This window comes from Prunus avium, chromosome 2, assembly GCF_965620075.1.
Source record: "Prunus avium chromosome 2, drPruAviu1.hap1.1, whole genome shotgun sequence".
Lineage (NCBI taxonomy): Eukaryota > Viridiplantae > Streptophyta > Magnoliopsida > Rosales > Rosaceae > Prunus > Prunus avium.
The window spans coordinates 40,301,719-40,324,246 of record NC_142285.1 but is presented as its reverse complement, the minus strand read 5'-3'; the positions used below and the strand labels follow the sequence as shown (position 1 = coordinate 40,324,246).

Sequence of the window (22,528 nt, the reverse complement as noted above, 5' to 3'; positions counted from 1 at the left end):
TGTGAAAGAATCTATTCAAATTGGAATGGTCGTGCAATTAAATCATTCTCTTATGTCAACACTCCTTATTCACATTATTAGATCATGGAATCCGATTGTCAATATCCTAACATGAATCATTTCTTTTATATGATTATCCTGGTAAGATTTAAAGACTTCTTCTTTCAAGTCTTATCCACTACTCTGCGCAGATATTTGACCAATCATATCTTGGAGTATTCTCTCTCCTTTACTAAGAGTAGAGATTCATTGTTGTACATTCATTTGCTTCCATGATTCTATTGAAAATCCTGATGAGCACCTTTAAGTTATGCCTAATTCAGCATGACCGTATAGTGCCCTCAAAGATTAACAACATAGCCACAAAACATCTATGATGCCTCAAGTCTAAGGATTAGTTTGCACCATTGCAATTTATGAATTCCAGCTTGACATGTGAGTAAAGACTTCCATGCTGTAACTCATGTGTTGGATCGCGTTCAGTGTACTTGTTCTTCTACAAGCACCTACACACATATACACATATCGATGTGTCTTCACACTTAATGACTTGAGGTCTTGTCATTCCCTACATATAGAGACGATACTGTGTGTATTGGTCTTTGCGGAATATTGACGCCTAATTAATATTCCTATGACTAGGAACATATTCAAGATTTAGGGATGATGAGAAATCTCCATGTATGCAATCTCATTACATAGCTCTCATATCCACTTGTGTATTCCTTGGACTATGATTGTTCTACATAGATAATATATGATGATTTAATGTATAAAACATCATTTCTTGCCCATTGATAACATAATATATTTTTTTAATCAAAGATGTCATTGACTCTAACTATTATATAATTAGTTGGCTTGTGATTTTTGTGGAGGGCTCAGATTTGTTCTCTGTCAAAAATGTAATGGAAGCCATAAGGTCTATCATGACAAGGGTGGGTTTAAGCCTTGTACGGTCTGCAACATCAACGGTTTGTTCAGAGAGAAATCGATGTCGTAGGGCCCCTCACAGTGCGAACTGAAGAGAAATCACTACCCAAGAAGAACTGCTCTGGAAGAGATGAAGGCTTGTTCAAGAATTCGGTCCCCCATGGAAAAATTACTCATGTGGGGATCCTGAAGTTAAGTGGAGCATGATAAAATCCAAATGGAATGGCAAAACGAAGATCAAACTCCTGTAGCAAGACCTCTCAGATGCTTTGTGTCAAATAGCTCTCCCAATCGCTCTCTAACCCTAGCCCCTCTTCTGAAAACTTTTGCAGCGCCGCTTTGGGGGAGGAGGCCTTTGTTCCTCCTCCCCTCTCCTCTCCTCCTTCCCACTTCTTCCTTCTCCTTTTTTCTGTCTCTCTCTCCTTCGTGAGAGTCCTCTCTCTCCTCTGTGAGAGTCATCTCTCTCCTCTGTGAGAGTTCCTCCTCTCCTCTGTGAGAGTTTATGTTATTTTTCTTTTTGCTTGTTTTTGCTCATTACCTCTCTGTATCTTCTCTCCAACTCCTTCCCATCCCTCTGATCTCCCCCATGTTTGACTTTCTTTATCTCTCCATGTTCACCCTCATCTTAAATCTCCCAAAATTTTACCCAAATTTGGAAAACCCTCTGTCTTCCCCATCCATAAATGTTGTTCTCCAGTCTACACTTCTCACCTCTACATCCCTTGCCCCTTCTCTGTTATGGTGTCCTCCACACATTCCCTCCGGCTATGTCCCGACCCAAGATCTCAACCACCAGCCACTGCTCCTCGGCTCCATGGTTGAGGAGGCTTCAAAAGTGCTCTTTGCACTAGCTTCTAGGATTATGGTAGCTCTCTTTGCGTGGGTGGTTTGTCCACCACCATTCTCCGTTCTAAGCATTGGTTTGTCTGGTTACTGGTTACTCATCTCTGGTGGTTGTGGATTTGCGACGGCGGCGCGGCATGAGGAGAGTGGCGGCTGTAGCTTCTCAGATTTAGGGTTCTTCCTTTGTGTTTGTATTGGGCTAGATGTTTGTTTAGGGTTTTCTTTTATGTGGTTTTTTTATTTCTGTTGGGCTGAGGCCTTGTATCTATCAGTGTTGGGCTGGTTTTTATTTTTCTTTTTTTGATTGTGTAATCCCTTTCATTTTTATGAAATCAATTACCTTGACCCAAAAAAAAAAAAAAAAAACTCCTGTAGCAAACAATAAGAGAAGAAAGTTAATAATCATAATAGGAGAAGAAAAAACAAGTGGAAATAGGGCAATCCCTAATTTGGTTCTTTACAAAATCCACATATAGCCATCACAATAGATCATTTGATTTGAATCTTCTAAAAATTATAGGTAATTTGCATTTAAAAAAAAAAAAAAAAAAAGCTATATCCAATAAAAAGTTCCCACTTGTCATTACCTCAAATCAAGCGAGAAAAAAGATAACAATGCATACAAGTTTTGAACTACAGGACAGAGAAAGCTTCATAACATAGATTTTCAAACAATGAAAATCACTAATTAACAAACAATAGCATTGGGTTTCCTAATTTCCAAATTTAGAAACCACAGGACCTAGAGATAAAAGAAGATAGGGAATAGAATGGTCTTAGTGTTTTCTTTTTCTTTTCATGTTCCTCTTCTCATTATGAGTAGTCAAGAGTGTCAGCAAAATGTAAGAAAATCAACAGGTTGTAGATAAATAATGTGTTAATTTTCAGGAACCTAGTCCTGTAAAAGTTGCGCACACCATCATCTAAGTCTGAACATCATTAGACAGGAGGACCGTAACATTTGACCAAAAGAAAAAGAAAAAGAAAAACATAAATGACAATTGGGTTGGGCTATGCGAGTCCCATACGAAATCAGAGAAATAGAGAGGTACAAACTCACCCAAAGATACTTGATAGGCATTTGGGTTGTATATGGCAATGAGGCCCAATAAGCATCTACAAAAACAACTTCCGATTTCCAATGGTTAATTAATTTTGGTGTAGATAGGGTTTATGATTAACAACTCAAAATTACACATATATATTTAAAGCTCAAAAACAGTTAAGCCGGTGCATGCACACATACCTTTCGGACCCAAAACTGGAAAAATACAACTCTATGGTAAATTGAAATTAGGAGATATATATAATGTTTTATGAGCAACTTAGGTAAGTAAGTGAATCCTTATTTTCATATTTTGCAACCAAGCGCAAATATACCTGGCAATTCTCAGCCCACCACACAATAAGTATTATGACATACACTACTTCTAAACAAACCTTTAACCAAGGAAGGAAAACAAAGCACACACATGAAATTTGTCATCTGAAACCAATGGAGGGGTTCCCATGCCCTTGTGAATGCCTACTAAATTCACCAAGTTCATGTACCAATAGACTTTAAAACTCCCTGCGATATTTCCTCTTTGAATACTGTAAAATGTTTGAAGTTCGAACTTCGTCTTTCATGTTGGTAAAAAGAAAAAAAAAAAAAACTATACAAAGTTTCTTGTTCTATGATCATTTTGCATCTCCTAGTAGCACACCAAATTAACTAATTTTAAAGTAAAATTTAATCAATAAATTTGAAAGTGGCAATGTTACCCGTTTTTGACTAACTACTATTACATTCTACTGGTAATTTTTTGATACATTCGATGTACTGTGATGAGTTGTAATATCATATTTTTTACCAAACCGAGAACTATTTTGAAAATTGTTTTTTTTTTTGTTGAAATTCTGAAGATGTCTCATGTTCTTATCAAGAACCTACTTAACATCACATACTTTATTAGGGCTTCCTAATTCCTATTGTGCTTTGCTTAAATAGCCCTAAGGAGATACTCACCAGAACAACATACAGTAAACCACCCTTCTCTCCCGCTCCTCCCAAAAAAATCCACCTTTATTCTCTCTCTCTCTCTCTCTCTCTAGTACCATGTGGGCACCATGGTTGAAATCACCAAGCAGGGTACACATAGCCAGAGCTCCACGATCACAGAGAAGTTTTTCCTGCTCATCCTTCAAAGACATCCAAAACCTTTGCGAACCCCAACCCGAATCCGAAGCCCTCAGCCCGCGGAGCTCCTCCATATTGCACCGGGTCAAGATATCCACGTCAGTCCTTCGCTTGTGGGCCCACCGAAACGCGACCCCACACAGCCCCAAACTACTGGACGGTGACCAGCGCGTCGTAATCTACTACACCAGCCTTCGTGTCGTGCGCAGGACCTTTGAGGACTGCAAGACCGTCCGATCAATCCTCCGCGGGTTCCGCGCCCCGATCGACGAGCGAGATCTGTCGATGGACGCGAAATTTTTAGACGAGCTGCAGGAGATTACGGGGAATAAGACTTTGACTCTGCCAATGGTTTTCATTGGCGGGCTGTTCATTGGTGGGGCCGAAGAGGTGAAGCAGCTCCATGAGAATGGTGAACTGAAGAGACTGATCCAAGGGCTCCCAGTGGTGGACCCCAGAGCTTGTGATTTTTGTGGAGGGCTCAGATTTGTTCTCTGTCAAAAATGTAATGGAAGCCATAAGGTCTATAGTGACAAGGGTGGGTTTAGGCCTTGTACGGTTTGCAACGTCAACGGTTTGATTATGTGCCCTTCATGTTCCCCGCTGCGACGGCGACACAAGGAAGTATAGCTCTCAATCCTCCAATAGATTAAACTATAAAACAAAAGAAAAAAGAAAAAACACAGTTATTATTTTTCTTATTTTTTCTTTGTTATGTTAATTGCATAGGTTTTTCTTTTTTTAAAATTTAATTGCATAGTTTTTTTTTGCCAAAGAATGTTAATTGCTTAGTTCAAGGGATATGAATGTGATGTTAATTGCTTAGTTCAAGGGATATGAATGTGATTGATTAATGAAACAAGAATTTTATTTTGTCTTGTTATTAAATTAGCATTTTGTTATTTAAGGAAACCAAATTGTCTTATTCGATGCCTTTGTTTGTTGAATGAAAGTCGGTTGTTATTACATATATTATTTTTTGTATAAGCGATAAGATTGTTTTGGACTTTAAAACTTCATATGTCATTGAAAATATTACAACTATCGGGGCATTAGTTGTGTCATAACATTATAATTTGTCAGAAAATATTTTATTTTTGTGACTTTATATTGGTGCATTTCTTTCAATTCAACATCTTGTCTTTTTCTTTGTTTTTTCCTTTGCCATCAACATATTGTCTTTTTAGCTTTCTAATATTTTTCTATGAACATGTATTGCATACTAAAGAAAATAGTGTGATGTCTAGAACTTAAAAAATGGTGTGGGTGTAGGCAGAGTTAATGTTGAATTTTTATTTTTTTTTGGTCAAGAGTTAATGTTGAAAATTCTAAATTCAATGAATAAAGAGAATATATAAATATGGTATATATAGAAAGGCTACCTAATATTACATCAAAATTGTCTGTTTTTTAAAATTCTATCAACTACCATACCGGTCTGTAATTTAGTTATTATTATTTTTAAATTCTTTCTGTTTATTCAATTTTGGTATATTTTAATATAAATACATTATACACTTGAAGACTAATCAACCAGAAAAAGAAAAATATTAATAATAATAATTTTATAAAAACTGGCCTGCTTGGGCAAGCCCATCGGTTCACATAGATGCTTGGGCTAAGTCAAGGTTTTGTTGTGGATTTTGATCAAAGGCTTCGCGGCACATGGATTTCAGTCTGGACTTTTTTCAAACACATGGGCTGCAAACTGCTTCATTGCACATTCTGGCTTAGGGTGCACGCAGTTCAAATGGTTCATCTTCCTGGAGCTGGACCTTTTGCTTGTGAATTGTGATATACGCAGCACACGTGTGCACGGAAAGTGGTTAAGTAACCTATCAATTCCAAGAGCTGGAAGTGGGACAATATCAAATACATCATCATGTTCAATCTTTCCAGCTGATGACTATAATTATGAATATTATCCATAAGCAACTAAACAAAATAAATTGCGGATGGTGATCTAATTAGACTAACTTGCTAATTCTTCACTTAAAAATTCCAATATATAATAAAAGTTTGAGCTAGGCGGCCTGACTATGACTAATCTTATACAGGAACAAAATTCATGTATTAAGGGTTGCACTTTGGCCACATGGTACCCAAATGCAAACAATTTAATTCTTTGTTAGTCTTTGTAGATGAAATATGAATTATGTGTATAGATGATGTGTGTATAGATGAAATATGAATTACATAAATTTTTTAGTCTTTGTAGAAATCTAAAAGTCAATGGTTTGCTCGCTACCAAGATAGAAACTTTATTGCACGAGCACGGACCACATACATAAGTTCGATTTTAAAACCAATCTTCTTCGTGATTTTCATGATTGGTTTCCTTTCCCTTTCACGACAAACTCTTATCTTACTAGATTCTAAGACATAACTGAGAATTTGGGAAAACATATTTCAAGCGAAAAGTAGATGAGAATTCTGCAGATCATATTGGGGGTCTGATTAATTTAAAATCTTTATTTGGGCAAATGTTAAAGTCCACAAAAATTATGAAGGTCCTTGCTAACCATACAAATACAAAAGAATTTTTTGGTGGAATGCTGTAAATTTCGTGGAAGGTACCATGTCGACTCAAAGACTTGTCCAGAAAATACGGTTTTACTCAGTCAATAAGATGAAGACACAAACACTGTCTCCGTCGTCTATTTATTTCCCTTTATAAAAAAAAAATCATTTTTATTTTTAGCTGACGTGCTCGTTGTCTATGTGTCCATGTCGTACGCCAAAAGTCTTTCTCCGGTTCTTGACTAAAATCCAAACGCGCGCGTCTCAAGTCTCAACCTTTCCTCCATTTTCCAAGCTCTCACTTGCCAAAACCTGGCGCGAGCTTTATTTCTAGGACCCATTCTCACTTGGGTTCGTGCCCTTTTGGCAATTGCTATAACCTCTGGGTTGGTTTGGTTTAATTCTCACTCCAAAAACAGATAAAAAATTAGGTCTTTTTTATTAATCAAACATATGTATTGCAGGGTACGCGTTTTCAAACACTTCTGGGGGGTCTAAATTAGTTGCGAGTACTAGAACACGTTTTTTGATCTTTACTCATTTGCCTTTTTCAACTCTGTTTATTACAGACAAGTTCAAAGTTCTGAGCTTGGTTTGCTCTGGCTTGCCTCTGTTTGCTTTCAAGCTCGTGAAAATTTTGATTGGGTTTGCGTCGATCGTGACAAAAATGAACAAGAAGTGGAAGTTCAGTAGGTTGAAGGACCGTTTGGGGATGCTGGGTATGGTGGTGGTCTGCTTGTTGATTCAGAATTTGAGTTTTTGTTGGTCTTTGAATGATGAAGGTATGGGATTAGTTTGAGCTGCGGGGCTTTTGGTGTTGAAGTGTTTACTGTTCGGTCGTCGAGAAAGTGAAGGAAAATGTTTAAAAAGAGTTGGTTGTTTCTTGTGCAGGTTTGGCGCTATTGAGGTTTAGAGATAGAGTAGTCAGTGACCCGTTTGGTGCTTTGTCGAATTGGAACGATGATGATGGAGAGGTTGACCCTTGCTCATGGTTTGGGGTCGAGTGTGCAGATGGAAAAGTTGTGGTGTTGTGAGTAATTTTCTTTCCTTCTTTTTCCATTCATATATTGAATGATAAGTTGAGACTCTGAAGATATAATTCTTAAGATAGGAAGTTTTGAGATAGCTCAAAAAGCTTTCTTCTTCTCTTTTGGCCCATGAACTGGCCATGAGTACATGGGATTTTCATTGTGTTTTTAATTCAAGGACATAAAAGAAGCTCTGAAAGGAAAAAGTGGACATCATGAATTCTATCACAAATCAATCAAAAACTTGAACTTGATGACTAATGTCAAGTTGTTTAATATGGTAGTACTGCCATTGTTTTAAACTTATCATTCATTGTTTTGCTACTTTAACCGTTTTGATTCTAAAGTTAGATGTATATGATGCGCAGGAACTTAAAAGATCTTTGTCTTGGTGGAACATTAACACCTGAGCTCAGGAATCTTGTCCATATAAAGTCTATGTAAGCATTTTTTTTATCATTGCCTTGATATGTAATGATTTACAGTATATTTCTTTGAGATCTTTCTCTGGTGCATCCTGCTAAACTAAAGTTTTCGTACAGTATTTTGCGCAACAACTCCTTTACGGGGATCATTCCTGGAGGGATCGGAGAGTTGAAGGAATTGGAGGTGTTAGATTTAGGATACAACAACTTCAGTGGACCACTTCCGGCTGACCTTGGCAGTAATTTTTCGTTGGCGATCCTGTAGGTTCACCTGTCGAACATTCAGTTCTATCTATTCTATATCATTTTGCCCCATACATGTATAATAATCAATTTTTGCTCACGTTGCAGCCTACTGGATAACAACAGGCTTCTTGGTATCTTATCTCCTGAAATTTACAACCTGAAGATTCTTTCCGAATTTCAAGTTGACGAGAATCGGCTTTCTGGTGCAGACCGAGAATCATCTTGCAATGAAAGATCCATTTCATGGTATGTAATTTCAATCAGGCTTTGCAGGACTGATGATGTAGGAAAAAAGGAGTTCATTACTTTTCGTCATAGAATACTCTAGTCTCAATGAGATGCTCTTAGTGACTTCTCTTGAAATATTTATGTATTTAGAAATAGTGCATCTTCTGTTTTATCTGATGCTGCCTTTTATCTTTGCTATAGGAACCTCGCTCATACTGAACACTCTATTCATAGGAGAGTGCTCCAAGCTCCAACTGTCCCTCCTCCAGAGGCTACAAATTTTTTTAGCTTTGCTCCATTTATACCCAACAAAACACAAAGGCCAGAAGGGTCAGAACCTGCACGACCACCCCACTTGAATCCAACTTTCCCACCTACTGCACCAGCTTCCTCACCTTCACTTTCTGCTCCAGTGCCTACCTCCTTAGCAAGTTCCGAAAGTTTTGCATCAAAGCATAAAGTCGCACTATTGACTGGAGGCACAGGCGTGGCTGTTTCTCTTGCAATTTCAATCCTTGTTCTGTATCTCTATAAAAGCAACAAGGTAGCTACTGTCAAACCTTGGGCCACAGGATTAAGCGGACAGCTCCAAAAAGCCTTCGTCACTGGTAAGGCTTATTAAGTAACAGAAAATGTTAATTTATGTAAATCTAAATTCTATAATGATAAATAATTGTGTATGCATAATAACATCTCGGCTGCTATATCAAGTTACGTGCATAACGGGAGCAAAAAAGCATTAAGTATGACAACTTTGAGTTGTTTAATATTCTGTGAATACTGGTGAAAATGGTAGGTAAATCATCTCTTCATGATGATTGTAGCTCCAGAAGTTTTTAATGGTGCGAACCTAAGGGTTTGGCAGTGTGGTGCCAGCAGGTGTGTCGTGTTGTGAAGCAGGCAGATTCGCAAGTCCCTTTCCCAACTCCATCTATTAGATACATTGTTCATGTTCATGTTGCCAGTTATGCGTCTCTTTTAATTAAACATGAAATCGAACTTCCATTACAGGGGTACCAAATCTTAAGAGATCAGAACTTGAAGCGGCTTGTGAAGATTTCAGTAATGTAATAGGTTCTTCACCAATTGGTACAGTGTACAAAGGGACATTGTCTAGTGGCGTTGAAATTGCGGTGGCTTCTCTTGTAGAGACATCTGCCAACTGTTGGTGCAGCAATTTAGAGTTGCAGTACAGGAAGAAGGTATTAAACAAGCGAAAGTTAGAAAATGATATGCCCGTTTCATGTGGTCTAACAGAACAGGCCCTAATTGTTCTAATGCTTATGTTTTCAGATCAAAACATTATCAAAAGTGAGCCACAAGAATTTTGTCAGCCTTATTGGGTACTGCGAGGAAGAAGAACCTTTCACTAGAATGATGGTTTTTGAATATGCTCCCAATGGGACACTTTTTGAGCATTTACACAGTGAGTACAAAGCTACTTTTTTATTATTTTCATGGATAGACGTATGTTTATGGTAGAAATTTTCTTAGATTCTTTCTGAACTTAACAGGAAACTCTTCTTAATGTCCTTCCCTTAAATGTGTGTGTTTGTGCTATAATGCATGAGATATCTAAACTAATGTTAATGAACTTGCAGTAAAAGAAGCTGAGCACTTGGATTGGATAATGCGAATGAGAATAGCAATGGGAGTGGCCTACTGCCTCGATTATATGCACCAGCTGAACCCGCCTATAGCTCACAACAACTTGAATTCTTCATCTGTCCAGCTAACGGAGGATTATGCGCCAAAGGTCTCAGAATATAGTTTCTGGAACGAGACAGCTGAAGCTGAGAAAGAATCACCTGGCATAAAGCTTTTTAACACACCATCAGCAAACAGAGAAAGTAATGTTTACAGCTTTGGTGTCATATTGTTTGAAATGGTAACAGGCAGACTTCCTTATTCAGTGGACAATGGCTCACTTGAAGACTGGGCTTCTGACTACTTGAGAGGTGAGCAACCCCTCAAAGAAATGGTTGATCCAACTCTAGAATCTTTCCAAGAGGAGCAGCTGGATCGAATCGGAGAAGTAATAAGATCTTGCGTCCATCCCGACCCGAAACAAAGACCGCCAATGAGAGAAGTCAGTGCAAGATTGAGAGAAATAACTGGAATTTCACCTGATGGGGCAACCCCAAAACTCTCCCCTCTTTGGTGGGCAGAGCTTGAACTGTTGTCTCCAGATGGAAGCTAGATGCTGAAGAGTCCTGATTGTAAGTATGAACATGGGCACGTTTTCATCTTCTGTAGCTGGCAAGGCACCAACTATGCAGCTCCCTTAAGTTGATAGAGATTTGTATCTATGGCAGGGTGATAGAATTCTACTTGTATATAATCGAAATAGGCTGGAAAACGTAGTATTTTTGTTCAACAGTAAAATGTAAAAAAGGCATAAAAAATACATGAACCTATCAATTAGTTTCTTTGTTCGTTCAACTATGATGAACTTCAATGAGAAAGCACCTTTCAGAAGTCCAAACATGAGTTTTGGAAACATGTTGCAGTCTTACAAGTGTTCTTGTAAGCTTTGGATATCTATGGGAAAGTTAAATCCAGATTAATTTGCACTTTTGGAATTACATTTATAAGTAATACCAAATACAACCCAAAAATAACAGACCTCGGATCATTATGATTGCCTACAGCCAACTTATAAATAAATAAAAGACAAATCATATCATATTATAAAGCAGGATTATTTTCATCATAAGAGAGATGGCCCTCACGTATTGGAATATTGCAGATCGTTGACATGCAACTTAGCAGCCCCCACGTCCAATAACAATACTCTGTTTCACCAGATATACCAATCATCCAATTTGCTATATATACCACCCAATCCAATCTCTCTTCATTCAACCCACCCTTGTGCTCTAAAGTCTTAATAATAAAGCTCCTGCAAGTCCTTTCCCCAAGTCCTAAGAAATGGCAAGCAGGCAGCTTATAATCCTCATTTCAACCCTCCTCCTCATCCCACTGGCCTTCCCTTCCATAGCAGCCACTGAATATGACCCGAAAAAGTCCGAGGAAGCGCAGAAGAAAATCAACGTGGTGGTGGAAGGCATGATCTATTGCCAGAGCTGTGACCACTATGGAACATGGTCCTTGACTGATGCTGAGCCAATCCCTTCAGCTAAAGTCAGTGTCATCTGCAAAAACCACAAGGACCAAGTCAGCTTCTACAAGGCTTTTGTCACAGACCTTAAAGGCTACTTCTATGCTCAGCTTGAAGGCTTCAAAATGGGGCATTCTATATTGGACCATCCCCTCCATGGGTGCCATGTGAAGCTAGTTTCTTCTCATCTTGCCAATTGCAGTGATCTCAGCAATGTCAATAACGGTCTCTATGGTGCCCCTCTTCGTTTCGAAAACAAGAGATTGTTGGGTAAGAATTATGAGGCAGTTATATATGCTGCAGGGCCTTTGGCTTTCCGTCCTTCTCATTGCCCCAATACTCACTCTTGATTTGGCACACCAGCTATTCCCTGATTAATTGTCCTAAATTTTAACCGAATTTGCTACTTTCGTTTTTTTTTCAATTTTTTTTTTGTAAATGTAACTGTATTCGCAGCAGTTGTTTTGTTTCTTGAATAAATTGGTTTGTACTGCAGAGTGATGAAATGACATGTTTCATTTGCCCATTTCTTTTCTATTCTTTTGACAGTGAGTAAATAGGGGACAAACTTAATGGCATTGTAGGCATAATTCAGCTTCGACTTAAATTGGAAACTAAGATAGAAAAAGTAGACAGAAACAAAAAGATAAGGCACAAATCTGTTTATGCTGAGATTTCCAAATTTAAAGTACAAGGGTTAAATGGGGAACACAACTCAATACATTTTACAACAAAAAATCCGAAAATCTGCATCACACACATAGCAGTTCAAAATTGAAATTGTTCCTAAAAGTCCAAGGGCATACCAAACATCTTATTGATCTCATCCATGGCCTCCTTTGTTGTTACAGTGGCCTCAAACAAATCAGCATCTCTTGATCTTCCTGGTAAATCTGGCATTTTCTTCTCTTGTTTATGGTCCAAGTTATCATCAGGAAGTATAGAAAAGCCACCAAAATCATTTTTTCTATCTAGTCCTTTGTCCTGCTTCTTCACTCTCCTCTTCCTTACAAACTCCATTGGCTTCCCAAACATGTTATTGATATCATCCATGGCTTCCTTTAAGTTGATTGTGGGGTCTACTAAACCATGGTGGCAAACATTTTCCACTTGTGGCTCATCCGAAATAGTAGACCCAACAAACCTACAAACCATGGTATCCTCTCTAAACCCTGGTCGAGATGAGCCTCCAACATCCAAATCACCAGAGCTTTCACCTGGAAGATCTTTTGGATTTGGAAACACAAAAACATTTCCATGTGAAGCAGGTGAGGTAGAATCTTCTGTCGAATTTTGGACATCACTCTGATCAGGGCTATCTTTATCATCATCAATGAAAATGTTTAAAGGTTCTTGGTGAGACTGCTGGGTAGCAGTTCTACTATGCTGCAGCACTGGAAAACTCCACTCTTCCTTTTTATCTTCTGATTTGCCTCTATTATATAAGTTTCCATCAACAAATACCTTGAATCCGTTGCCCAGATTATCATCCTTTCTTTGACATTGGCGTGATCTTCTACTAACTGGAGCTGTCTCTAAAGGCTCTCGAAACATGTTATTTATGGCGCTCATGGCCTCTTTCATGTTTATAGTAGGATCCACCAATCCATGGTGACATGCATCTTCTGCTTCAGACTTTCCAACAATGGCAGTGTCTACAAACTTCACCACCACTGTATCATCACTGCCAAACATCCTGGGTTCATCTGACTCTCTTTTAGCAGTCGCTTGATGCTTACTTATATTTGCATCATGCTCATCTTCTATAGGCCTGGCCCCAGTCCTGTACGCATTTTCTTTGTTCCTTTCTCCGTTTGGAGGGATACTCCTATCTGACAAAGGCCTTTTTGTTGTTCTCTTTTCCTGGCACTGTAGAACATTGTTCTAGGGTTATAGTCTGACCAACAGAAACTAAAATTGCTATACAACTGGAAAAAGAGTGAAGGAAACTACCTGGTTTCGGTGTCTCCTGTGTCTCTCCATGCGAAGAAGGAACTGCTCATACGATTTCTCTAACGCTCCAATGGGCTCTGCAAGGCTGTTCAACAGTTTGTAAGAAGCAAATAAAACAGCCGTTCAAGTTTCAGAGACATCCTTTGAAGTAGCTATTGCAATGGGAGGAACATATAGTCCATTTCAAACCATTAGCATCAAAGACAGCAACTCATTTGATAAAAGCGGCAACTAATACATGTTAAACAGATTGGGAAGATGAAATATGTTCTATCTCAATTATAATGCACGCTCAAGGATCAACTAGACTTCTGAACATTCAAGTTACTGTCATTTATAGGCCAAATTTGTGACGTCTACTATAAATTCGAATTACAAATTGGCATCTAAGCTGCAAATTAGCCAAACAACATATCCAATGCTACGAAATAGAAACGAAAAGCCAGTATGGCTTTATTTATTTTAGATACTGAGAGCATCATAATACACTCAATATACAAAATGCTGAACACTTACTTTTGCACTCCCAATTGGTACATCTTTTCAGCCTCCTCAAATTTCTTGTTCTTTTCGTAGTACAGAGCATATGCCTGATAGAACAGAGAGTGCTTTGTCCCAATTTGGTTAGCCTCCATCTTTCTCAACAGTGCCCTCGGAACATCTACAAAATCCATCTATTCCACAAAAACAAACAAAAAAGAAACAATGTAAAAACCGAATCTTTACCCGACTCCACTGGACTGATCCTTGTGCAATTCTTGGCATAAAATTCCAAAACCATCCTCCCTCAATATTCTCACTGACCAAACAGTAGCTAAGAAATGAAGAAAAATCTACACGTCCCAGAAACCCATCATCACAAAGAAAGGGGACAGATAAGTTACCAACTTTAACCAAACTCGAATGTAGCGTAAGTCATTTCGATATCGCCGATCGGACTCGAAAGTCTGTGCGCATTTCTGCAAGAAGCGAGGCAGCTTCTCCTTTAGAGTGTGAGGTGGGAGTGAGTCGTTCATTCTTCGAATCCCTCTGCAACCACATTATATAAGCAAAAGGTTAAAGAATTCAATCTCAAATGATGGGGATGAAGAGATGGGGGTGATAAGGGTACCTTAGCCAAGGGAGAAGAGGGTCTTTGCCGGAATAGGCTTTGATTTCTGAGATTAACGATGTGAAGAGATCGTTGTTGGCCATGGATGCTGGTAATGTTGGTGGTGGTGGTGGTGGAGGAGGAGGAGGAGGAGGAGGAGGAGGGAGGTTTTATTTGAATTTGAATTAAGGAGCCCTTTCGCCCAAGGTCCCAGAAAACGACCCCGGGAAAGCCCAGCCTAGCCCATAAATCATTCAATGATCTGAGCCCTTTTGGGCTTTAGGCTGAAACTTTTTCTATTTTCTATTTTCTTGTAGTAATTAGAAAATCAAAATTGCTTTACAAATCCTAAACTCTAAATAACAAAATATGAAAAGAATAAATTTAAAACATAATAGTGTAACCTTTGAGTAATTGTAATCTCTATGACAATTTTTCTTTTTCTTTATCTCTTTAAAAGAATTGATAGGATAACTGATTTTTTGTAACAGGCTCTAAGTTTAAGAAATCTAAACTGAGTTTTTGCTTATTTTTGTATTGAGAATATAACACAAAGTGAGGAAGAGGTATGATAACTGATTTTTTTTGTAGAGTATCATCACATTTACAATAATATTACATTGCTTATTGAAAAGAAAAAAACAAGGCTTCCAAGGCGCGAAAGAATAAAGGCTTCGAAGGCCCAAGAGAAACAGAGTAGGCCTCACACAATCACACACTGCAGCAAGTAACTGTTGAGTGGCCTTCAAAATTCAACAGCACCGCCGCTCGTTTCACCCACTCCCACCCCTATCTCTCCCCCAATGGCAAACTCAGACTCCGAAAACCAAAACCCTAATAACGACCACGACGACCAACGTCCCTCTAATGTCACCGTCGACGACGAACCCGAACCCGACGAAGTCGATGACGACGGAGCCGAAGAAGACGAGGAAGACGAGGACGAAGACGACCAAGAGCCATCTCTGCCACGAAATCCCCTCTCCGAGGAGGCACGGTTGCGTGCGGAGAAGTCCAAACTGGAGAACCTGGTCCACCGGATGACGACCGAGCGAGTCGATCTGAGGGTCCACGATGTTCTGATCAAGGGCAACACGAAGACCAAGGAGCACTTGATCGAGGCCGAATTGGAGGGGATTAAGAAGGCTACCACCATGCAAGAGCTGCTCCAGGCCGCTGGGATTGCCAATGCCAAGCTTCAGCAGCTGGAGATATTTGATTCGGTTCGGATCACTCTTGATTCAGGCCCGCCGGAGCTTCCTGGAACTGCCAATGTAATTGTGGAGGTCGTTGAGACCAAGAGCCCGATTTCCGGCGAAATCGGTGCTTACACGAAGCCGGCGGTACGCTCTTTATTGCTCTGTGTTTGTGTGTATTCGTATATATACGTTTGTTTTGCTGAATTGGTGAGATTAGGTTTTAGTACGTGGAATTGCTATAGGACTGTCTGGTTGCTGAGAAATTGGTCGAAACGAAAATGTGGATGGTATTCTAGACGAACATATACAAGTATATGCATGTATTTATTATACTTTCATGTATTTCTTAAACAGGCTTAGCTTACTTTAGGACTGTGAATAGCGAACTCTGATTATAGAGTTCAAATGTGAATTCAAATATGAATGGTATAATTATTTGCACAAATAGGCGTGAACGAGATGGGGTATGTGTAAAATTTATATCTCACATATCCACAAATATAGCGGTAAACATAATTGTTTTCGGTTTTAAGGCTCATGATATTGTTTTATCAGGAGGTGCATTTTTAGTGATGAATGCACATATGGAAGCTAAGATGCCTAATATGTTCTGTTCTCTTGTTTTTAAAGGTGAACATATGTATGTATTAACCATGCTACCCCTCTTATGACTTACAGAGTTGTATAATATTTTTGTAGGCTAGGTCGTGGACGGCTGAAGGATCAGTTAAGTTCAAAAATCTGCTTGGATATGGGGATTTGTGGGATGGTTCTTTGGCATATGGTCCCAGCCAAACATCGGAGTTAAGTGCCGGTGTGTTTTTGCCCAGATTCAAAGGTTTTTTAACTCCTGTGACGGCACGTGCGTTCCTGCTTTCCCAAGATTGGCTGGAGTTCTCTTCTTATAAAGAGCGCATGTTGGGGCTCTCTCTTGGCTTATTTTCATCCAAGCACCATGATTTGGTATACAATCTTGGTTGGCGTACTCTGGCAGATCCATCACAAATGGCCTCTAGGTCAATAAGAAGGCAGCTCGGTCATGGCTTACTTTCATCTATCAAGTACACATTTAAGATTGACAGAAGAAATTCCACTTTGAGGCCAACTCAAGGTTATTCATTTGTTTCTTCTAGTCACATTGGTGGCATTTCACCCGATCATCGGAGTATGCGGTTCTTGCGGCAGGTTTAGTACACATTCACTGCTTTCTTTTGGTTCTCTGTTGACTATCAAGCAACTGGCTGCCTGCATTTGAATTGCAATTGATTTTGTATTTTTGTTCATGGAATTCGTGTGGTCAAATTGTTAAAAAAATGTTATAATTTCTTTTATCATGTTGGGATTCTACTGTTGTTTAGTCTCTCATGTGACTCTGGCAAGTTTAATTTCTCTTTAAGCCTAAAAGATGAAGGTAAAAGGGAAATAAAATATATGTATGTTCATGTTAAATGCTCTTGATTGTACTCGTATATGCCCCATGCTTAGGAGATCTATAAATATTGTAAATCATAATTTCATGATTAGATTATCATTAAGTATAGAATGTTTCCCGTGATTGTGATTAAGTAATGAGATGTTTCTGATATTTCCTGTCTGGACTGGCTCTTCTATTTCATATTCTTGAGTGATAACCATTACTGCAGTCCTATTTTTCTAGTAGGCCATCTCAGAAGCCCCTGTTGTGGACTTAATCTACAACCTGTTGATTTTCTTACATATTGCTGACAGTCTTGACTACTCATAATGAGAAGAGGAACATGAAAAGAAAAAGAAAACACTAAGACTGTTCTATCCCCTATCTTCTTTTATCTCTGGGTCCTGTGGTTTCTAAATTTGGAAATTAGGAAACCCAATGCTATTGTTTGTTAATTAGTGATTTTCATTGTTTGAAAATCTATGTTATGAAGCTTTCTCTGTCCTGTAGTTCAAAACTTGTATGCATTGTTATCTTTTTTCTGGCTTGATTTGAGGTAATGACAAGTGGAAACTTTTTATTGGATATAGATTTTTGTTTTTTTTGTGTGCAAATTACCTATAATTTTTAGAAGATTCAAATCAGATGATCTATTGTTATGGCTATATGTGGATTTTGTAAAGAACCAAATTAAGGATTGCCCTATTTCCACTTGTTTTCTTCTCCTATTATGATTATTAACTTTCTTCTCTTATTGTTTGCTACAGGAGTTTGATCTTCGTTTTGCTGTCCCATTTGGATTTTATCATGCTGCACTTAACTTCGGGATCTCTGCAGGACTAATTTTTCCATGGGGGACTGGATTCTTGAACAAGCCCTCATCTCTTCCAGAGCGGTTCTTCTTGGGTGGTGATTTCTCTCCAGTTTGCACTGTGGGGGGCCCTACGACAGTGTGGGGATTCAAGACAAGGGGACTAGGACCTACTGAACCAAGAAGGCATGTCACAGATAATTCCAGTGATGAGAATTCAGAATCCTCTGGAAGAGATTCTATTGGAGGAGATCTTGCTGTTTCTGCGTTTGCAGACATTTCATTTGATCTTCCACTTCGCTGGTTAAAAGAACATGGGGTCCATGGACATATTTTCGCAGGTGCCGGGAATCTCGCAAAATTGACTGAGAACGAGTTCCGGAACTTTTCTGTCCCGAAGTTCCTTCAGTCATTTCGAAGCTCTGTAGGAGCTGGGGTTGTTATCCCTACAAAATTCTTCCGCCTTGAGGTTAGCTATATAATCTGATTTTTAAATAAAAAACAATAAATTTAAGTTCTGGTTTGGGCTGTAAATCTGAGAAAGGAAAATCAGGGCCCAATATGCTGATACTTCTTGCATTAGTGATTTATTTTTTGGGAGAAGAAGGGTCGGGAGGTTTAGCAATCAAATTTTCCACTAACTGATCTGCTATTGTGCTGGGGTAATTACGACAAGGGTGGGTAATTATGAATCAGGAATGCTTTTGAAATATTTGGAAGTGGTTATGATTAAATGGTCTTTTCTTGCGTGAGCCGCACAAGTTAACTCCATAAAAGTGAGAAATGTGCATGTTGTCTTCATGTGTGTGCTTGCTATTTTGACCTGAGTTCATGTGTATATGTTTGGTTCTTGCTTTTCATTTGGTTGCCTAGTTAGCAGATCCCTATGGTCTTAGGTTTTAACAAGCTTGTTTTTTGTTGTCAGTGCAACTACTACTATATACTGAAGCAATTTGAGCATGACCGTGGGAAGACTGGCTTTCGCTTTAGCATCTCAGCTCCATCATAGAATCTGGGATTCTTTTTTTCTTATGATATTTAATGTTCGGCTAAACTTGAGGTGACACAAAGCATGTCGTTTCAGGTATCTGAGGTTTTTTTTTTCTTCCGGATTGACAGCTCCGCTTGTTTGCTTAGAATATGAGTTGAGACAGCTTTACAATTTTTCTTTGTACTTTCAACTTTAAACTAAAATTTCAGGAAGCATGGTGCTTTATGCTGCACATATGGAGGAAATAACATGAGATTTCAGGTGCCGGAATATATATTGGCTGCATTTGATTAAGACTGCTAGAAAATCCTGGAATCGTCTGATATTCCAACGAATTTTTTTCATACAATTTATTTCTCGCCTGTACGTTGATCCTTATCTTGCCAAAGTATGTTGAATATATTGCCTGTTGACATCTTCTATTGCTCGTCACTTGAACTACAGAAGCAATTTTTGTTTTGTTTTGTTTTGTTTTCAATTTTGATGCTCTTTGTTGTTTAACTTCTTGAATAATAGGTTACACATTTTAAGTCTCTCATATCAATAGTGATTAGAGATCCATTTTAAGTGGTCTGGCGTGGATGTTCATAGTACTTGGGTGGTCAACTAGGGATTTTCAACTGGGGACATTTACTGGTAAAGTGATTGTTTATTTTTTTTTCTTTTCATGATACCACAATTACATTGAAGATAGATCAATTGGGTTAGCATTCTGATCCGTGCACATAAGCTTTTTTATGACATCAAAGGGTGCCATTCATGTTTATGAATCATAATTAAGGAGATTGGCATGTTGTACATGTTATTTCCTCTGCACATACTCCTTTTATTATTATTATTGTTGTAATTTTTGTGTGTATACGCTTGTGCTTAGGTAAATACGAATATTTTGTAGCCAACTTTTTCCCTTGGGCCTGGGGGCACATTATGGTTAAATCGTTTCGTTTCATCTCTTTCTTTTCCAGACCAATCTAATGTACCCAACAAAATGGTTGCAATTCGGGTTGCCAATTTTTTAAAACGATATTTATACCATTAAACGATTGAAACATGACATACAGTATTTATTTTTACTTCATGGCTTACTTACAACAAATGCTACGCCACATTTTATATATCAAATGATACATTATGTGTTACGGTGAGTAACACATCGCCTTCGCGGGGCTCACAAATTGCCTCACATGAAAAGGTGACTTAACATACCTTGAGATTAAACTATTATTAGGTTTTCCTTTTAATGCATGCATACGTTGCATAATAATCATGTACTCAACATGCCCAATTAATTAAAGAATAAGTCTTTTCGCAAAATTAGAATAAATAAATAATATGTTTAGTTTTTATGTTGTTTTTCACACAAGTAATATTGGAAGTAGGGGAATTCAAATACATGATTTTCGGGGGCATGAGTAATGGCTTTTAACCAAACCCCTTACGAATAGGATTAGTCGTGTGGTCGGTCTATGGTGAGTTTTGACACATATAATACAGCTCAGTTATTGCATGTCATGATGATTTGATATATGAAGGGGAAGGAAGTTTGGCGTATACTAAGGAATATACTAATGTCGAATTCCACGAAAAAAACATCATAATATGTATACAACATGAAAATTGAGGGCAGTTGCGAATTCTATATATTCTTACGAGTCTTGGTTGAATTTCTTTCTTTTCTCTTTTCTTTTTCAAATTTGAAAGAGCCATCGACTGAGAGTAGAATTATGGTCAACAGAATAGGTATAATAATAACTATTATTATCATATTGACGGAAGTTTTTTATGGCAACATGCATGCAATGTCTAAAAAATCGATATTATCGCCGAAATATCGGCAATAATATCGTTTTTTTTGCAAGCCGATATTCTGGGAACAACCCAAGTATATTTCGTCCAAATATCGAAATTATAGCCGAAAATATCGCCGACATATCGCTCCAGATATTATCGAGCAATGTCAACACACAAACGGTGATAATATCTCGACATTATCGAAATTATCGATAATATCGAGAACTGCGCCTTGCTCCGCTCGTGCCATATGCGCACAAACACAGAACCACCTCACACGAAAGCTAAAGGGTAAAAAGAAAAGAAGAGAAAACCCCCCCAATGAAAAATCTCCAAAGAGACAAGAAACAAGTCACAACAAAGACGACCCAGGTAGTGTTTTAGCAGAGCAACAAAAAAAAAAAAAGGGGAATATAAGTTCAGAAAGATGGTTGCTTTGGCTGTTTTGGTTGATGTTGGTCTAGCTGTTCTTCGTCTTCTTCTTCTTGGGTGGTGTTGTAGTTGTTGTTGTTGTTCTCAGTGCAGGGCAGGCTCTCTCCTCCAAGAGAGCCTCCTCTCTCCTTCATCAGATGGCTGTATCTGTTCTCTCTCTCCCTCCCTCTCTCTGACTCTGTTTCTCTTCCTCTCAAAAACTCAAAAACTCAAAACTCAATAACCCAAGTTGGAAAAAGTCCCTGCTAGCTCAATAGTGTTTAAGAGGTGTACTTGTTTTGTGGTTTGGGCTCCAATCTCGAGGATTTTCCTCTAGAGAGATTGAATTTCTGTTTTTTGTTAAATTAAAAAAGAGAAAAAGAAAAACCCACGGAAAGAGAGAGATAGATAGGCCAAGAGAGAGAATGTGTGTGTTTCTTTAGTTTGTGGGTTTGTATGTGACAGAGAAAGCAAGCAGAAGAAAACAAACAGCCAATGGCAAATGAAAGGGCAGGTGGCTAATCTATTGCTCTCTCTCTCTCTCTCTCTCTCTCTCTCTCTTTTATTTTTTGTATTTTCTTTCTTATTTTCTCAAAAAATTACAATATACTAGGGGTTATTTGTCAGCTCGTAATATAATCAACTTAAATCACTCAAACCCAATATGCAATGCATTTCCTTCCAATTTTTTGTGTCAAAATAATAGATGATTGACTAAATAAACTTCTTCTAAAGTTTCATTAAAAATTTCCATGTATTTATCATAATTTCCATGGTTTTTATTCAATTTTTATCGATATCGATATTTTCCCGATATTTCCATCGATATTTCCGTGTTTTTGAACCACCGATATTTCCGAAACTATCGATATTTAAGACCTTGCATGCATGGCATGGCATGGCATATTGCCATATAAATAATTATACAAGACAGGGGCGGAGCCACACTGGGACTAGTGTGGTCACGGGCCCCCATTCAATTTTTAAATTTTTTAAAAGTAATATACTGTTATGTATTTGTATATGTATATTATTTCAAATACTTGACGTTTTAATATGTACCCACATGTATTGTGGAGGACCTATTAAGGCATAATGAGGGGCTTCAAATTTCCCATTTGCTCATCTAGTAGTGGTGCACTCCAGGTATACAGATTACCTTATTTCCATTTTCAACATTTAAGTAAATGTCTTTCTCCTTTTACTTTAATTTAATTTTATATTACTCAATTTGTTTGTGCCTGATAAATCACGGCCATGAGCAGGCCGAGGGAGCCCTTTATCTCGGCCCTGGCACTTGTTTGCAGAGGCTGAAACGCAGCGTTTCGCCAGGGTACTTCGCCTT

At 38.3% G+C, this 22,528-nt stretch overlaps 5 protein-coding genes across 7 annotated transcripts; 4 read left to right on the top strand and 1 right to left on the bottom strand.

Annotated features, from left to right (window-relative positions):
- Positions 1-3,749: 3,749 nt before the first annotated feature.
- LOC110749774 (uncharacterized protein At5g39865-like) lies at positions 3,750-4,794 on the top strand. The gene has a single exon (XM_021949959.2). The coding sequence runs from the start codon at positions 3,875-3,877 to the stop codon at positions 4,583-4,585; it is 711 nt and encodes a 236-aa protein (XP_021805651.1). The 5' UTR covers positions 3,750-3,874; the 3' UTR covers positions 4,586-4,794.
- Positions 4,795-6,794: 2,000 nt separating this feature from the next.
- LOC110749746 (Protein kinase family protein) lies at positions 6,795-10,887 on the top strand. Of its 2 annotated transcripts, XM_021949921.2 has the most exons (10): positions 6,795-6,940; positions 7,045-7,257; positions 7,367-7,505; positions 7,872-7,943; positions 8,046-8,189; positions 8,280-8,420; positions 8,604-9,010; positions 9,414-9,604; positions 9,696-9,828; positions 10,004-10,887. In XM_021949921.2, the coding sequence occupies exons 2-10, from the start codon at positions 7,143-7,145 to the stop codon at positions 10,600-10,602; spliced, it is 1,941 nt and encodes a 646-aa protein (XP_021805613.1). In that variant the 5' UTR covers positions 6,795-6,940; positions 7,045-7,142; the 3' UTR covers positions 10,603-10,887. The 2 variants fall into 2 exon arrangements, with proteins under 2 accessions (XP_021805613.1, XP_021805614.1); XM_021949922.2 differs by having other exon boundaries at positions 6,837-7,257.
- A 98-nt stretch (positions 10,888-10,985) lies between these two features.
- MOP10 (Pollen Ole e 1 allergen and extensin family protein) lies at positions 10,986-12,043 on the top strand. The gene has a single exon (XM_021949960.2). The coding sequence runs from the start codon at positions 11,334-11,336 to the stop codon at positions 11,871-11,873; it is 540 nt and encodes a 179-aa protein (XP_021805652.2). The 5' UTR covers positions 10,986-11,333; the 3' UTR covers positions 11,874-12,043.
- A 105-nt stretch (positions 12,044-12,148) lies between these two features.
- Positions 12,149-14,854, bottom strand: LOC110749718 (Mad3/BUB1 homology region 1). Its single transcript, XM_021949883.2, has 5 exons — positions 14,588-14,854; positions 14,361-14,505; positions 13,993-14,150; positions 13,477-13,561; positions 12,149-13,392 (listed from the first exon to the last, which is right to left on the bottom strand). The coding sequence occupies exons 1-5, from the start codon at positions 14,668-14,670 to the stop codon at positions 12,310-12,312; spliced, it is 1,554 nt and encodes a 517-aa protein (XP_021805575.1). The 5' UTR covers positions 14,671-14,854; the 3' UTR covers positions 12,149-12,309.
- Positions 14,855-15,211: 357 nt separating this feature from the next.
- LOC110749752 (Outer membrane OMP85 family protein) lies at positions 15,212-19,459 on the top strand. 2 transcript variants are annotated; one of them, XR_002525635.2, is made up of 5 exons: positions 15,212-15,909; positions 16,465-16,950; positions 17,947-18,459; positions 18,916-19,074; positions 19,191-19,459. XR_002525635.2 is itself a non-coding variant. In XM_021949929.2 (4 exons), exons 1-4 carry the CDS (start codon positions 15,370-15,372, stop codon positions 18,997-18,999), a joined length of 1,623 nt encoding a protein of 540 aa, XP_021805621.2. In that variant the 5' UTR covers positions 15,212-15,369; the 3' UTR covers positions 19,000-19,459. The 2 variants fall into 2 exon arrangements, 1 of the variants encoding a protein (XP_021805621.2); XM_021949929.2 differs by having other exon boundaries at positions 18,916-19,459.
- The last annotated feature ends 3,069 nt before the right edge of the window (positions 19,460-22,528 follow it).